The sequence below is a fragment of the Chaetura pelagica genome, unplaced genomic scaffold (assembly GCF_000747805.2).
Source record: "Chaetura pelagica isolate M959 unplaced genomic scaffold, ChaPel_1.0 scaffold516, whole genome shotgun sequence".
Taxonomy (NCBI): Eukaryota; Metazoa; Chordata; class Aves; order Apodiformes; family Apodidae; genus Chaetura; species Chaetura pelagica.
Genome location: NW_009953654.1, coordinates 183,740 through 200,356, shown reverse-complemented (window position 1 = coordinate 200,356; position 16,617 = coordinate 183,740). Strand labels below are relative to the sequence as shown.

Sequence of the window (16,617 nt, the reverse complement as noted above, 5' to 3'; positions counted from 1 at the left end):
GCGGGGGGCGGGGTGGGGAGGGGCCGCGGGGGTGGGGGGGGCCGCGGGACCCCCCTCCGGGGGTCAGCGGGCTCGACCCCGCGCTCGCAGCCGCTCCCCCCGGGGCTGCTCCCGCCGCCGCTTCACCTGCTTCCCCGGTGGGTGATGAGACAAGTGCCCCTGTCCCCGTGTGCCCTTCTGTGTCCCCACGTACCCTTGTCCCCACAGGCAGTGCTGCTGTCACAGCCCCTGGGCCCGGCATTGGGGATGGAAACCAGTTTGGGGTGAAAAGTGCTTTTTTAGGGTCCGTTCCTGCAGGGAGGCAAGTTCGTATCCAGTGCTGCTCTCGGGGGGGAAGAGGGATTTTGGTGTTTGTGGTGCTCCAGCGGCTGGAATAGGGCCAGGAAGGTCCCTCAGGTGTGGGCTGGCTGCTCCCAGCCCTGCCTCGGGATCCCGAGCTGGAGGGAGGTGGGTGAGGGTCGCCCTGTCCTGGCTGTGCTGGAGGCACAGGACACTGCCCACCAGCACCACTGGGGCCCCCCCAGGCTCTGCATCCCCCAGCAGCCCTGAATTCGGGAGCACCCCACTAGGGCAATCCACGCCCTGGGTGCTCCTGTCAGGTAGGACTTCCCAGGGAGGCTGGTGCTGGGGAGGCAGCAGGTCACCACAGCCTGTCTGGAGATGAGCTCCTGCCATCTGCTCCCTGCATCTTCCAGCCTCACTCTTCTTTCCTCCTGTTCCAAAGAATGCCCAAATATTGGCATTTGATGTGAAGCAGAAGACTCTGGTTGGGACCACTGGGAGCATTTCAGGAATACTTGAAAGCAGTGGAGGACCTTCTGGAACCACCAGCCCTGGAAAACACATCCATCCTCCCTCCCCAGACAGACTTCACTGCTGGAGGAAACGATCTGCACATGGGATCCTCTCAGCAGAGCAGCTCTGGCCATGGCTGAGCCAGCTGGGCAGCCAGAGCCCCGAGTGACCAAGTGCCTGTGTCAGTAATTAAGTGAGAAGCATAACGAGTGGTTTTCATGGGGAGCAGCTGCTGGGGTGGGCAGGGGTCCTGGGGAGCTTTTCTGCCTCTCCTGGGACCCAGCCCCCCGTGCTGGGGTCTGGCTGTGCCCTGGGGTCTGCAGTGGCAGCAGGTCAGAAGTGCCTGGCAGTGGGAGCTGTGGCCTGTGCTGGCCCGTCATGGACCCATTGGATCATTTTGCTTGGAGAAGACCCTTCGGATCATCAAGTCCAACCATTACCCCAGCACTGCCAAGAGCACCACTAACCCTTTGAAATCCCTCCAGAGATGGGAGCTCCACCACCTGGCAGCCTGTGCCAGGGCCTGACAGCCCTTTCAGTGCCAGAGGTGACCAAAGCACTCCCCAGGCTTTTCTGCAGCCTCTGCTGACGTCTCTTGATGTTACTTCAGCTGGAGCCTTCAAAGGGATGCAAGTTTTACAGTGTCAACTCACCCAATGGTTGTTGGTGAGGTTTGGCTTCTTCTGTGGCCTTGCTTTTTGCCAGTTCTCCCCAAAATCAGTTTTTTTGCTGATCCTTTTTCTTCCCCAAAGGTTTATCTGCGTGTTGGAAAATTCATTCTTCCTTAAATTGGATTTAAAAGCCACATGTCCAAGTAATAACCTGTCTAAATTGTTTATGGCACTGGAGGAAAACCCTGTGGCCCAACTCGTTGGGTGCTGGTCTGATGTTTTCAGTGATGTTTTCTATGTAGCCAGGTCTCATCTCTGGCATTGGAGGAACCAAACCCTTCCACTTGAGCCCTTGGGACCCACCCTTTGCTTGCCTCGAAGGTGGAGGAGCCATCAGATTGTGCTGCCTCATCCTACCCCAGTCCAAGGGGTGCTGAACTTGATGGTGCTGAACTCATTCTTTTTGCTGGAAGCTCTGGAAAGGCCAGGAGGAGTGAGTGGATTAGGTCCTTGCACCTGCAGCTCATGGGCAAATCATCCTGTGGACCCCAACCTGTGATGCCCTCGGGACAGGCTGGGAGCTGGTGGGATGGGCTGCTCGGGTTCACTCAAAATGTGTGTCCTTCCACTTACCTGCATCCTTCTGCTGGTGTTACTAAGCTCACCAGTCCAGGCCTTGGCAAGAGTAATTTTGTATCTCCTTGTGGGGTGGAGACCTCTGAACATTTCATCACCATTTCCTGGGTGGTTTCTTCCCTGAGAGAACCAGATGTGCTGGAACAGCTTCTCCATAACGCTCACATAGGGCTTTGCCCTACGCTGGAGAGCCCCGATGGTGGGTAGACCAAGTGTGACACAGCTCTGAAGTCATCACCCTCCCAGCCTCAGGGGAGCAGACCCAGAAGCAGTGATGCCAGGAAGAGTCTCACAGTGATGCCATTGGCTTTCAGTGCAGCTCGTGGAGCCCATGGCTGTCTTCCCAGTGACTCCAGTTTGGGGTGTCCCATGTGTCATGGAGCAGTTGGGGGGCAGCAGGGCAGGGTATGGGACGAGGTGTCCCCAAGCACCCTCTGAGGCCCCCATGCTGGTGTCCCTGGGATTTCTAAACTGTCTGTGGTACACCTTGGTCCTCCTACTCCTGCTAGCATCCCAGCTGGTGGCATCAGCATCTCCTCCCAGAGGGGTGCACCTTGAGCCACCACCACTGGCAGCAGAGATGCTGGGGTCTCCAACACCAGAGTCCAACGTTGCTTGGGGGAAAATGTGGTTGTGCCAGTGACCCAAGCAAAGGGAAATCTGAGACTCGGGGGATTTGGGGGATTTTTTTCTCATCTGGTGGGAGCAGGAGGCGAGAAAAGCAGCAGCAGCTTCACAGAGATGCTTGCACAGCCCTGGTCACGGCGCTTCATCCCTGGAGCAGCTCAGGCATGTAGCCAGCTGGGACAGGAGTGCTCATGGATCTGGCAGTGGATGCAGCCAAATAGCCTGGATTAAACGATGGGAATGTCTTTTTAATGTCTCCAATGGGACATCCACCAGCCCGGCATTATCCAGCCACCTTTCCTTGGGGATTTTGCCGGAGAAAAACCTTCCCTGAGCCCCCGTGGTTTGCTGTTGGTGAGTGATGGTTCAAGACGTGTCCTCTGAGAAGCTGCCCCACAGCTCTGGGAAGCTTTGCTACGCTGGGATTTGCTTTTTAATTAAGCTCATAGATATTTTTTTCCAGGCTTCTTGTAGCCAGGTCTCCCTTCCTGCTTCCCCCGGAGCCCTGGCTCTGCGGGGCTTGGTCACCTCGGAGGTACAGTCCGTCCCAGCTCTCCATTTATAGGAAGGAATTAAGGAGAAATGAGGGAGCATTACTAAGAGGATCTGCACTGCGACTTACTCAGTTTCTCCAAATAATTTGCAATAGCTCAGGATTCTTTAATCAACACTCATTTCCTTTTGGAACCGGGAAGGCGCCGCACGGCCCCGGCAGAGCTCGGCTCCGCAGCACCGGGGTTGCAGTTCAGGAGTGGAATTTGGGGAGGTCTGGCAGGGATGAGGGTGGGTGGATGTGCCTGTGGAAGGCAGATGTGTTTCTCAGGGCTCAGAAAGGCTCTGTCACTCTATCTCAGGTCCCTCCGTGCATTTTTGGTCTCCTCTGTCCCTGTGGGCATGTGCCTGGAGAGGGGTTTGACATGAACCACGGCCGGGGGTGCCCCTGGTGTGGAGCTGCTGGTGGTTCAGCTCTGGTCTAACACTTCCCTGTGAGGGTCGAGAGCTGTGGGGGTCTGGTGGGATGGGGGTCAGCTCATTCCTTGGGCAGGCAGTGCTCCCTGGCACCAGGATTCCTGGAGTCCTGCGGGAACAGCACAGAATTTCCCCGAGACAGGGCAGCAGTAGCAAATCAAGCCAGAAGAAAAGACCCTGTGGGGGGTTTCTGGGAACCCCCTTGTTGCTGCACAGGGAGAAGAAACTACTCAGGCAGGGATATGAGGTTGGATCATCCCCTGTCTGTAAGATCTGACCTGATCATTCCCTAAACAGCCTGATCCTCTCTGTGTTCCAGAGTTTCCTTGTCCCACTCCAGTAGTGCTTGTAGTATTCCCAGGACTCGCAGCTTTCCCAGTGCTTGCTGGTTATGGGGACAGGGGCTGATGTCCCTCCATGGGCAGGAATCTGGAGCAGAGTTGGTGGCACTGCCAAGGCAGGTTGGATCCAGCCCTTGTGGTGTGGAAGCTCTTAATGAAACTAAAATGAAAATACCATCAGCTGCAGGTGCCTGAGGGTGCTGGCACCTGTGGGTCAGGGTGACAAACCCCACCCCATCATGGCAGAGGCGTGAGCTTTGCTTTCAAGGCAGCCCCAAATTTCCCTCCTTTCTGACCCAGTCTCTGAGCCAAAGCTCCTGGAGAGGAGCAGCTGCTGCCAGGGCTGCTGGAGCAGCAGTTTGAGCATCTCCCAGGTCCCAGTGCTCTGGGCAGCTCCTGGGACAGGCTCCCCACCCTGCCCTGCCCTCCTGGGGAGGCAGCAGGGAGGTGACCACCCTCTGCACCTGCACGGACACGGACAGGGGATCCAGCTTGTCCTCAGGAAACTTTTCTACCATCCACACAGACATGATGTGTGCTTCAAATAGAGGGGGGTCTTGGGGATGGAGGGTCCTGGAGGCCACCCAGAGCCAGTTCCCCTGTCGCTCCCGCACTGTATCTCCCCACTCTGGAGGGTCACCAGGAGCCTCTTTGGTTGGAAACACGTGTCCTTGCTTTACCAGAAAAATAGGGCAGGAAACTGCTCTTAAACTGGGAGCTCCATTTCCAGCTTTCCCAGTGAGGCAGAAACCCCTGGCACCACTTAATTCCTCGGACCCTCCCATCCAGTCTGCCAGGGACAGGGAAGTGGGCACGTGCCCTGGGGGAGCTCTGGGAGCGTGGTGTCCCCATCCCACCCCTGGCTGTGAGCTTCCCCTTGCCAGCCCTGGCTTTGGGCCATGTGGTCCAGGACTCCCATTTCAAGGCAAGATGTGGTTAAATGCCCATCCTGGCACTCCTCACTGCTGGGACAGATTTTGGATTTTGTGACTCTGGATGTGGAGAAGGTGAAGCTGGACCCGTGGCATGTGTCACTGGGGGCTGTTGGGATGTAGACATCACCTGAGACTGCTGATCCTCCAGCCTGTCACTGCAGGCAGAGGGGTTTGTTTGCCACCTTTCTGAGGATTTTTTTAATGTTGAATTTTGTTTTATGTTTTTCATTAATGAGAAGGGGCTGCATCTGCAGGGCTTGGCAGAGCTGCAGAGTTGGCTTCTTGGCTTCTGCACTGGGAGCTTGCTCACCACCATCCAGGCCCCAGAAAGGATGTCTTATGGCCCCAGTTGTCTCCACTGCTGGTGTTTCTTTCAGCTCTCAGGCAAGAGCTTGAAGCCACTGGAGCCAGGATTGTCCCATGCTGGTTTGCCCAGGGAGGTGGTGGAGTCACCATCCCTGGAAGTATTTAAAAGAAATACAGATGTGGTGCTGAGGGACATGATTTAAGCACTGAATGGGTAAATCTGGTTATGGTAGGGCGATTTAAGTTATGGTTGGACTTGATGATATTTAAGGTCCTTTCCAACCAGGATGGTTTTATGGTGTCCCTGCGCAGCCATGTAGGACAAGCTGCAGTGTCACTGCACTGCTGGCCCTGCTGCCCTAGGGACAGGAATGGGGCAGGATTAGAAATCCAGCCCAGCAAATGCTGCCACTGCCTCTCTAGAGTCTAAATGGGAGCTCTGGCTCTGTCTGGGCTCCTTGTTGGGAGTTCCCCAGGTCCAGGATACCTGTGAGCCAAGTCCTGCCCTTCTTGGCAGAGCAGAGGGCAGGGCTGTGCTGTGGAGAGCTGCCTGCAGCCCTGCCTGCCCCACCAAGGGCTGGGCAGCCAACCCTGCCTGTGCTTAGGGGTCGTCTGGATGTGGTGTTGGTGGATATGGTTTGGGGGAGAACTTTGCAGAGCAGGGATGATGGTTGGACTGGACGATCCCAAGGGTCTTTTCCAACCTGAAGGGTCCTGTGATTCTAGGGGGCTCCAGGTGGTGGGACCCACTTGTGCTGTGCTGGTGGGGTGGGTGGCAGCAGGTGCAAGGCAGCAGGTCCATCTACTGCCCCTGTAATCCCACAGCTGAGGCTGTGTCCTTTGCTGCCAGCTCCACTCTCTAGCCAGTGAGGGTCTTTCCATCCTGCTGCTGGATTCCCCATGCCCCCCAGAACACCCTCTTTGCTCAGCCCCACAGAAAGTGGGGAGCAGGAACCACCAGCTGCTGCCCATGATCATAGAATCACCAGAAGGGAGGAGAAGGCTCTGGGGAGATCTTAGAGCACCTTCCAGTGCCTGAAGGGGCTCCAGAAGAGCTGGGGAGAGGCTTTTCATCTGAGAAGACAGTGATAGGACAAGGGGTGATGGTTTTAAACTGAGAGAGGGGAGATTTAGGTGAGATCTTAGGAAGAAATTCTTCACTCTCAGGGTGGTGAGGAACTGGGATGGGTTGCCTAGGGAGGTTGTTGATGCCCCATCCCTGGAGGTTTTTAAGGCCAGGTTGGATGAGGTTTTGTGCAACCTGGTCTGGTGGTTCCCTGCTCATGGCAGGGGGGTTGGAACCTGGTGATCTTTGGGGTCCCTTCCAATGCTTATGATTCTCTAAAAACAGAGCAGGAACCACCAGCTGCTGCCCATGATTCAAGGGCAGAGGAGGGAATCACCTTCCTTCTTGCCCATCCCACCACCCCAAGGGCAGGAGAGGGTCCTTTGTGGTCGCTGCTTTGATTGCGTCATTATTATGCTGAATAAATGAGTCCTGGCAGCAGCTGAACCTGGTGGGTGCCAACCATGTCTCAGAGAGGCATCCGGCAGCCATTGGCATCGCAGGGGCTGGGCTGGGATCCAGCCAGCAGCAGGTGCTGGTGCAGCCGGGGGTTCCCAGCGGGTGTGGGGGGACCAACAGGGCAGCCCACATCTCACCCCCCCTCCACTGCTTCTCTTTTGCAGACTGTCAGCATCCATAAAGCTATTAATGCTCAGGAAGTGGCTGTCAAGGAGAAGCACGCCAGGAATATCCTTCCCAACGTTGGCTGCGGGACAAGCGAGCGTGGGAGCGGGGCCTGGGAAGGGGCAGGGGCAGGATGGCACTGGGGAGCAGTGCTGATACAGCTGGTCCCTGCGGTGCTGAGCGGGGCTGGGTGGAATCCTGAGGGGCTCCCAGTGATGGTCAGGGGTTTTTCCAGCACAGGATGGAGTCCCAGCTCCCAGTGCTGTGACTTTCCTGTGTCAGGGAGTGCCCAGCCTTGTGCTGCGGGGCCAGGAGGGACAGATGCCCACAGCAGGGTGTCTGCCTGGGGGCAGGAGGGGCAGGTGCCCACAGCAGGGTGTCTGCCTGGGGGCAGGAGGGGCAGGTGCCCACAGCAGGGTGTCTGCCTGGGGGCAGGAGGGGCAGGTGCCCACAGCAGGGTGTCTGCCTCAGGGTGTCGGTCTGGGGGCAGGAGGGGCAGGTGCCCGCAGCAGGGTGTCTGCCTGGGGGCAGGAGGGGCAGGTGCCCGCAGCAGGGTGTCTGCCTGGCTGCTCTGTCCCTGGAGGTGCCTGTGAGCCAGCTGAGCTGGTGGCAGATCCACAGCATCCCAGCACAACAGCTGGGAAGGCTCAGCAGAGGCACAGCCCCAGCCCCAAACGTGCCACTGAGCTCCTGGAGTGCTGTTGTGGGGCTGAAGGAGAGGGGACAGCACATGCCACCCTTGGGGACAGCCTGGGCCTGGCAGCTTCTCAGCTCCACAGGCACCAGCCAGCTCTGGGCTGGCCGCTCTCTGACACTGGGAGCAGAGTGTTTCCTTGACTGGTCTCCACCCTGCATCCTGGGCACGCACCACGAGAAGGGGGCTCAGACCTTCTGGTCGGTGGTGAACCGGCTGCCGCTCTCCGGCAACGCCGTGCTCTGCTGGAAGTTCTGCCACGTCTTCCACAAGCTGCTCCGGGACGGCCACTCCAACGTGAGTGTCACAGCCTCAGCTCAGCACCCACCCCAGGGACAAATCCTTTCCCCGTGGGCTGGTGGGGGGTGCTGATGGGTCGGTGCTGCCCTGGGGGTCGGTCTTGTGTGGGGGCTGGCACAAGGACCCCCCTGCACCAGTGCCAACTGCAGCATCAGGCACAGGTTCAGGAGCCATCAGCAAGGGTCTTCCTGCCCTATGTGCAGATGGGGAAACTGAGGCACGCTGGGGCTGGTGCTAGTGGTGCCGGTGCTAGTGGTGCCACCAGCAGGGCTGCAGGGTTGGGAATGCACCAAGACCTCCCGTTCCTCCCCTTGGTGCTGGCTCCCAGCACAGCACACCTTGCCCTCGTGCTTTGCCTCCTTATTCTCATTGTTCCTCCAGGTCCTGAAAGACTCCATGAGATACAAGAATGAGCTGAGCGACATGAGCAGGATGTGGGTAAGCTGACACCCCCACTCACCACAGCAGGGACATTCCAGGGGTTCCTCAGCAGCACCTGGTGGCCTGACCAGGGTAGGGGATGGTGGTGATGGCTTGGACCCTGGTGTCACTCAAGAGAAGCCAGGCTGGGTCATGGCTGACCCATGGCTGCTGTGACCTCCCTCAGCTGGCTTTGCTGGTTGTCTTCAACACCCCATTCCACCAAAATCATGTGCCTTCTTCCTGTTTTCTGGCAAAAAATCCAGCAAAACTCGGCTCTGGCTGTCAAATGCAGCACTGCCATCTGCAGAGAAGGTGATGAGAAGGTCTTCACCAAACCCTTTGGGCACAGTTGCTGCAAGGCAGGCTGCAGCCTGGGTGTCAGTGAGGAGGTTTTGGGCTGGGTCTGGGGGAAACAAGGGAGGGGTTGTTCATGCTGCACCAGGGGAAGGCTTCTTCACAGCCTACCCCAGATCTCACCACTTTTTGGTGTCCCCAGGGCCACCTGAGCGAGGGCTATGGACAGCTCTGCAGCATCTACCTCAAACTGCTGAGAACCAAGATGGAGTTTCACACCAAGGTGAGAGTTGTCCCATCCCCATGGCCACAAGGGGTGGGTGACAGGGTGCTGGAGTGAAAGTGGTGGCAAAGTTATGGTGCAGAGGGGCTGGCAGAGCCATCCTGGTGTTGTTCATCCCTGAGGGTCCTCTCCTCTGTCATGGTCACCCTTCTGCCTCCAGAAGACAGGTCTCAGGCTTCCAGTACCCATCCTTAGCCTAGATAAAATAATCATAGAATCATAGAATGCCAGGTTGGGAGGGACCCCCAGGATCATCTGGTCCAACCTTTCTAGGTACTACTATAGTTGATATGGCTCAGCTCCCTGTCAAGATGAGACTTAAAACTGTTTAATGTGGGGGAATCCACCACTTCCCTTGGGACACTTTTCCAATGTCTGACTGTCCTCATGGGGAAAAATTCTACTCTTGTGTCCAATCAGAATCTCCCCAGGAGCAACTTGTGCCCATGACCTCTTGTCTTTTCCATGTGACTCCTTGTAAATAGGGAGTCTCCATCTTCTTGAGAGCCTTTAAGTACTGGAACATGTAATGAAGTCTCCCCTGAGCCTTCTCTTCTCAAGACTGAATAAAGGCATGTTTGGTCCAGGCCAGGATCAGCATCAGGTCCCATCCTGTCCCACCCAGTGCTGTCCCCAGCTTGAAATAATCAGTGTTGGTCACCCTTATCCATTTTTTCTCCCCCCACTCTGTGGCCCTTGGGCCACGGGTGCTCCTGGGCCCAGGAGCCTCCCAGGGGATTATCCCAGATGGGTGTTTTTCCCCCATCAGCAGGAGCTTGTTTCCAGCCTCTGGAGCAGTTCTGCTGGGCAGGTTCCTTTGGGCTGGCCTTTGAAGAGGATGTGGCAGCTCTGGGCTGCTCCATGCCCTGTCACACCTCAGGAAGCCACGCTTAGCTCAGTGGAGCTTGTTCATTAGGCAGATGTTTTCATACAGAATAAGCCAGAATGTGTTATTAAAATAACAGTGTCCCCTCTGCCATCACTCCCTTGGCACATCCCAAGAGCCATCCCAGCCTCATGCATCGAGGCCACCAGCTGGGTTGGCAGCCCTGGCCCTCCTGAAGCCACAGATCCTCCCAACCCCTTTCCTGACTCCTGTTTCCTCCTGCAGAATCCCCGTTTCCCGGGCAATCTCCAGATGTCTGACCGGCAGCTCGACGATGCAGGGGAGAACGACGTCAATAATTTGTGAGCAGGGGGCAAGGGAGAAGGGGGTGGGTGCTGGCAGGGTGGCACAGCATGCCCGGGCTGGGGGTGGGACCTTCCCCCCACCCCTGCCACAGGTGCTGGGAGTGGGCAGAGCCCCCAGCCTTGCTGGTGCATCCACACTGGAGCACCCGCTCGTCCCTCTGGGGTGGCACTGGGCACAGCTCGAGGCCCATGTGTGACCCTGGGGATGCTCCCCAACCATGCTCATCCCTTTCTCCTAGTTTCCAGCTGACTGTGGAGATGTTTGACTACCTGGAGTGTGAGCTGAACCTCTTCCAGACGGGTAAGTCCTGCCGGAGGGTGGGCTGGGGTTCGGTGGGGGCTGGGCCACACTTGGGGCAGGAACTCCAGGAACTTTGTTCTCTGGGGGCATCACGACTCATCTCTTTTCTGGGCCTTTCACCCAAATGATTACTAGCTGATGTCCCCATGTGCTGTGCTGCCTCGTGGCAGTGCCATGGGGCACATCACACCCCCTCACTCCCTGCCATGTCCACCACCCAGACATGGGGCTCCCCTGCTCCTGTAGCCTCCACAGGCTGAAGTTCTTCTGTCTTAGGGGCTTGTGACAGGTTTTGGTTCTTATTACAAACTGCCATGGGAGGTTGGGGGGCTGGGGAGAAGCCACCCTGTCTTCCTTCTGCCCTCCTGCAGGCAAGGAGGCATAAAAACAAGCTGGTCTCAACCCTCAGGACTGTCACACACCTCTGCACACTCAAGCAGGATCGGGTTTGGGGTAAATTCAAGCAGCTCTGGGGCAAACCTTCCACATGCCACATGCACCAGGCTGTGGGTGCTGGCAGGACAGGGTTGTGTGTGGGTGCAGAGAGCAGCACCCTGGTCTTGTGGCCATGGGCTGGCAGAGTGACATGGGAACAGTGCCAGGGACTCACTCATGTGGTGCAGACCTGGCCCTGGAGCAATACTGGGAGCTCTTGCTGCTCTGCCCTTCACAGGGATGGAGGGAGGAGTGGCTGGAAAGTGCCAGGCAGAAAAGGTCCTGGGAGTGCTGGTTGACAGCAGCTGAACATGAGCCACCGTGTGCCCAGGTGGGCACCAGCCACCAGCATCCTGGCTTGTGTCAGCACTACAGGGACCAGCAGGATTGTCCCCCTGTGCTCAGCACTGGTGGGGCTGCACCTGGAATCCTGGGGTCAGTTCTGGGCCCCTGGGGACAAGGAGGACATGGAGGGGCTGGAGCATGTCCAGGGAAGGGCAAGGGAGCTGGGGAAGGGGCTGGAACACAAGTGTGAGGAGGAGCAGCTGAGGGAGCTGGGGGTGTCCAGCCTGGAGACAAGGAGCTGAGGGGAGACCTGCTGGCTCTGCAGCTGCTGAGAGGAGGTTGGAGCCAGGGGGGTCGGGCTCTGCTCCCCAGGAACAAGGGATGGGACAAGAGGAAATGGCCTCAAGTTGTGCCAGGGGAGGTTCAGCTTGAATCTTGGGAACAATTTCTTCCCCAAAGGGCTGTCAGGCCCTGGCCCAGGCTGCCCAGGGCAGGGGTGGGGTCCTCATTCCTGGAGGGTTTCAAAAGCCCTGTAGATGTGGTGCTGAGAGACATGGGGCAGTGGTGGCCTTGGCAGGGCTGGGGTAACAGTAGGACTTGGTGACCTTAAAGGTCTTTTTCAACAACAGTGGTTCCATGGTTCAATGAAATGAAGCTGCCACCTTCACCACTGCTCTGCCTGCTGCACCAGCACCGCTGGGAGCAGGCATGGCAGACCCGCAAGGTTGGGCCATCAAGGTGGGGTGGGGACACTGGACATGTCCCCAGCAGCCCAGCATCCCCCACCTCAGCCCTGGCAGAAGTGCCTTTGTCCCGTGGGTACCTCTGCCACCCAGCACGAGGTACAATTGACATGACAGGGACAGAGGATTGTGAGCCTGAGGCACTGCCAGCGGCTCCCGGCAGGGCTTGGAGCACCCAGATACCAGTGGGACAGGCAGAGCACAGGGCTGCGTGGCCTCGGGGGCTGGGGCTCAAGACCAGCCCACAGTGCCAGGCTGAATTGTTCCCAGTTCTCCATGAGAGCCCCAGGTGGGGAATGTTCCCCCTGCTGCGCTGGCAGCAGGGCGGCAGGCTGGGTCCCCAGGGGTGAGCAGGTTTCTTGCTCTGGGTGAAGGGCTTTTTGCTCCGGGTGACACCCGTGGGTGTGCCTGACACGGTGTGTGGCAGCAGCAGTGCTGCTGGGTGCTGATGTTCCCTCCCCGCAGTGTTCAGCTCCCTGGACATGTCGCGCTCGGTGTCGGTGACGGCGGCGGGGCAGTGCCGCCTGGCCCCGCTCATCCAGGTCATCCTGGACTGCAGCCACCTCTACGACTACACTGTCAAGCTGCTCTTCAAGCTCCACTCCTGTGAGTGTCCCCAGTGCCTTGGGCTGGGGGGGACACGGAAGGGGACACCAGGGGTCACCACCTTGCTCAGGCTGGGCCGTTTGCCCCCCACCCCGTTTCCTTCCCTCACTTTTTGGGGGGTTAAGGGAGTCACCAGCACAAGGGACAAGGAGGTGCAAGTGCTGGGGGACTGAGCTGTCCCAGCAACCTGCCCTGCCCAGTGTCCCTCAGCCACAGGGACCGTGCCCATCAGGAGTTCCTCCAGCTTTGGGCAGGCACTGGCTACAAAGCCCCCAACCTCAGTTGGGGTTCAGCCTCCAATGCTGAAAGCAGCTGCCTGAAGGCCCTGCCATGCCCTGCCCCGGGAGTATCTGGGGAGGGGATGGACACGACCTTCTCCAGCAGCAGGATGCTGAGCCCGAAGTATTCAGACCCCAGGAGGAGGGTGGGCATCTCTGGGAAAGGCCTATCCCCAGGTGGCTGTGCCTATGGGTTGTCCCCTGCTTCATGCTCCTTCCTGGCATGGAGGCTCTTGGTGACGTTTCTACTCACTGCTTCTTCCAGGTCTGCCAGCAGATACACTGCAGGGCCACCGGGATCGCTTCCTGGAGCAGTTCAGAAAGTGAGTGCCCAGCCTCGGGGTGCTGCTGGTCCCTGCAGCCAGCAGTACTCCAGGGCTGCTCCCAGGGTGGAGGGAGCCCGGAGCAATTCCAGGGCCCCTGTGCTGGGGGGCAGCAGCCAACTGATGGAGAGGGAGGGCAGTGGTGCCAGCCAGCAATGTGTCCTGGCAACCCCAAAGTGTCCCCTGGGCTGCATCCCCAGCAGCGTGGCCAGCAGGCCCAGGGAGGGGATGGTCCCCCTCTGCTCTGCTCTCCTCACCCCCCTACAGCCCTGCCCCCAGCCTGGGGGTCCCCAGCACAGGACAGATGTGGCCCTGGGGGAGCAGGTTCAGAGGAGGCCACCAAAAAGGTCCCAGGGCTGGGACACCTCTGCTATGGACAGGCTGAGGGAGTTGGGGCTGTGCAGGCTGGAGAAGGGAAGGCTCCAGGAGACCTTCCTGAGGCCAATCAGTGCTTGAAGGAAAGAGGAAGAGACTTTTGAGCAGGGCCTGCAGTGACAGGACAAGGGACAAGGGTTTAAACTGAACCAGGGTGGGATTGGGTTGGACACAGGGAGAAATGTTTTACACTGAGGGTGGGGAGACCCTGGCCCGGGCTGCCCAGGGAAGCTGTGGCTGCCCCATCCCTGGCAGTGTTGGAGGCCAGGTTGGATGGGGCTTGGAGCAACCCACTCTAGTGGGAGGTTGGACCTCCCACTGCCCATGGTGGGAGATTGGACTGGATCATCTCTGAAGGTCCCTTCCAACCAGAACCACTCTGTGAGTCCATGATTCAATGAGATGTGAGGGCAGGTCTCCCCTGGATCAGTGACTGTGCAAAAGAGAGGACACAAATAGTCAGGTTTTCTAGCAGTGAGTGTCTCAAGGTGACCCCCAGCAATGGTGCTGGAACCAGTCCTCCAAGACCAGAAAGATGGAGCAAGTGCAGTTGCTGTGATCTCTGGTCTGTGGTTATTTAGAGTGGTTGAAATGAGGGGGAGATGGATGGAGGGGGTGGATGTCACAGCACTGAGGGACAGCTGGGTTCAAAGTCACAAACTGCAAACCAGCACCCGCAGGAGAAACACCAGGCATGGACATCAGCAGATAGTGGGGCTGTGTGTGGGCTCTGAGCACCCAGGGCAGACACCTTGGGGTGGGTGGCACCAGCACCAAGATACCACCAGGATGGCTGGGAGGGAGGGAAGCCAGGAGTGGCATGATCAGGCACTGCCACTGCTCCCCAAAGCTGGAAATCCTGGAGGGAAGCAGCCCTGCTCCTGTGGGGAGCTGAGGGTGATGGTGCAGATGCGGCCTCCAGACAGGAACCCCAGCCCACTGGTGGCCAGGGCTGCAGTGGGAACAGTGGGGATGTTTCTCAGATGTCCCTTCCAGCTTTGGCTGTAGTGAGGACAGCACAGGGGTGGCTGTTCCCCAGTGCCACTCAGTGCAGCTGTTCTGCTGCAATTCATGTTTTCATAGACTCACAGTGATTCAGGTTGGGAGGGATCTTTGAAGATCCTCTAGTCCAACCCCCCTGCCATAGGCAGGGACAGCTTCCACTAGACCAGGTCGCTCAAGTTCCAGGTCCTTCTCTCTGATGGCCAGGTCCCGGGTTTATGGGAGGAAGCCTCCTGCAGTCAGTTTTTGCCAGAGGTGGGAGGCTGGTGGTGGGATCTTCCCAGGACGACCATGGGTTCGGTGGCAGCACACACCTCTGTCCCCTCCGGCACAGAGCGGCCTGGTGACACCCTCCTGGAGCCAGTGAGGGCTTGGAGCTCCCCACATGTGGGGTGGGTGTCTGGGTGGTCCCAGAGCTGTCCCTAACCACTCCCTGGCCCCGCAGGCTGAAGGACCTCTTCTACCGCTCCAGCAACCTGCAGTACTTCAAGCGGCTGATTCAGATCCCACAGCTGCCAGAGGTGAGACCTCTTGATCCCCATGGCCAGGAACAGCAACTGGGCTGGGAGAACTGGGACAGTGCCCAGAACTGGTGCCTCCTGTCTTGTGGCTGGTGGCAATGTGGGGCTGATCCTTGCATCCCTCCCTGGGTCGGATGCCTTGGGATGGAGCAGGTCCCCTCCATCCCAGCATGGGACTAGGATTCCCTCACACCAACCCTGAGACCCTACTGGGCTGCATCTCCGTGGGTCCAGGCTTCATCACCACGGGTCCCAGCTTCAAAGCCATGCGTCCAGGCACAGCCATCTCAGAGCTGGGGCAGGACATTGGCTGACCGTGCCCCAAACTCTGCAGCAGGGCTGGTCCTTCCTGCCCCAGCCGTGCTCCTCTCCCTCCCCAGAACCCTCCCAATTTCCTGCGTGCCTCAGCCCTGTCAGAGCACATCAGCCCCGTGGTGGTCATCCCTGCTGAGGCATCCTCACCTGACAGTGAGCCCATCACGGACCTGGTGGAGATGGAGACAGCCTCACAGGTAAAACCACCAAGGCACTGCCCCTGCCCCTCATGCTGTGGAGGGGTCAGCAGGTGCCCTTCGGCTCCAGGACCAAATTTTTTCTCCAAAACGATTCCATGGTGGGGGCTGAGATAGTGGGGATGGCCTTGGGTGCTGGGGAGCATCATTGCAGGGGGCTGTGTGGGTGCTGGGTGTGGGTCCTACTCCATCTGAACCAGGCTGAAGTCATCTCACAGTGCTTCTCTTAATGGTTTGGTGCCCTCCAGTGATGATGTTTGGTTTCTCAGCATCAGCCCTCAGCTCAGCTTCCTTTCCTTGTCTTCATGTCCCTCTCCACCAAGAGTTGTCCCCAGGTGCTCCCCCCGGCCCTGGCCCCAGGAGTTGGGTGGGGATGGCCCAGAGATGCTCCATATTCCTGTTCAACACATTCAGCACCCTGAGAGCAGCAGGTGGGATGCAGGCCCAGTGTCTGGGCAGCAGCATCACTCAGCAGCCCTGCCCACACGTGGCCCAGCTCGGCAGGGACATGAGGGGACGTGGAGGAGTTGAGGGCTTCTGGGAGGTGCTGGGCTCACTCCAGGTCTGTGCTGCCCTCCCACAGAGCCTGTTTGACAATAAGTTTGACGACATCTTCGGCAGCTCCTTCAGCACTGACCCCTTCAACTTCAACAGCCAGAACGGGATGAACAAGGATGACAAGTGAGCAGCCCTGGCCGTGCCAGGGAGGCAGCAGGGGTGGGGATGAGATCCGGGCTCCCTCCTTGCATGGCACCACAGCCACCTGCCAGCCTGCTGTGGCACGGGGGGTCCTTCCCCTGCCAGGATGCATCCCCAGGCACTGACGCTGTACCCGGTGTGTCTCCTTCCCAGGGACCAGCTGATCGAGCAGCTTTATGGGGAGATTGCAGCCCTGAAGGAGGAGCTGGAGAACTTCAAGGCCGAGGTGGGTGACAACCCCCCCTGGGCCCAGGGGCAGGCTGGTCCTGCCAGCGGGCTGGCCAAGCAGTGACCCCTCTGCCCTGTCCCCGAGGGCTCCTGCATCCCTGTGGCAGCCATCCCTGTCCATGTGGGGGTCCCTGGGGGTGGGGGGCACATCCCAGGTGCTGCCCAACACCCTCAGCACTTCTCCCTGCTGCCTTGGGGCTGTGACCCGCGGGGC

At 58.7% G+C, this 16,617-nt stretch overlaps 1 protein-coding gene across 1 annotated transcript in view; it reads left to right on the top strand.

The window, feature by feature from the left end:
• Window positions 1-16,617, top strand: part of HIP1 (huntingtin interacting protein 1) — a 44,338-nt gene that overhangs the window by 22,102 nt on the left and 5,619 nt on the right. Inside the window, exons 2-13 of the mRNA XM_010000211.1 lie at window positions 6,910-6,973; window positions 7,759-7,901; window positions 8,286-8,342; window positions 8,824-8,904; window positions 10,016-10,092; window positions 10,335-10,396; window positions 12,325-12,465; window positions 13,009-13,066; window positions 14,889-14,964; window positions 15,345-15,476; window positions 16,060-16,157; window positions 16,329-16,401. Coding sequence (XP_009998513.1) covers window positions 6,910-6,973; window positions 7,759-7,901; window positions 8,286-8,342; window positions 8,824-8,904; window positions 10,016-10,092; window positions 10,335-10,396; window positions 12,325-12,465; window positions 13,009-13,066; window positions 14,889-14,964; window positions 15,345-15,476; window positions 16,060-16,157; window positions 16,329-16,401 — 1,062 coding nt within the window. The remainder of the gene's footprint in view (window positions 1-6,909; window positions 6,974-7,758; window positions 7,902-8,285; window positions 8,343-8,823; window positions 8,905-10,015; window positions 10,093-10,334; window positions 10,397-12,324; window positions 12,466-13,008; window positions 13,067-14,888; window positions 14,965-15,344; window positions 15,477-16,059; window positions 16,158-16,328; window positions 16,402-16,617) is intronic.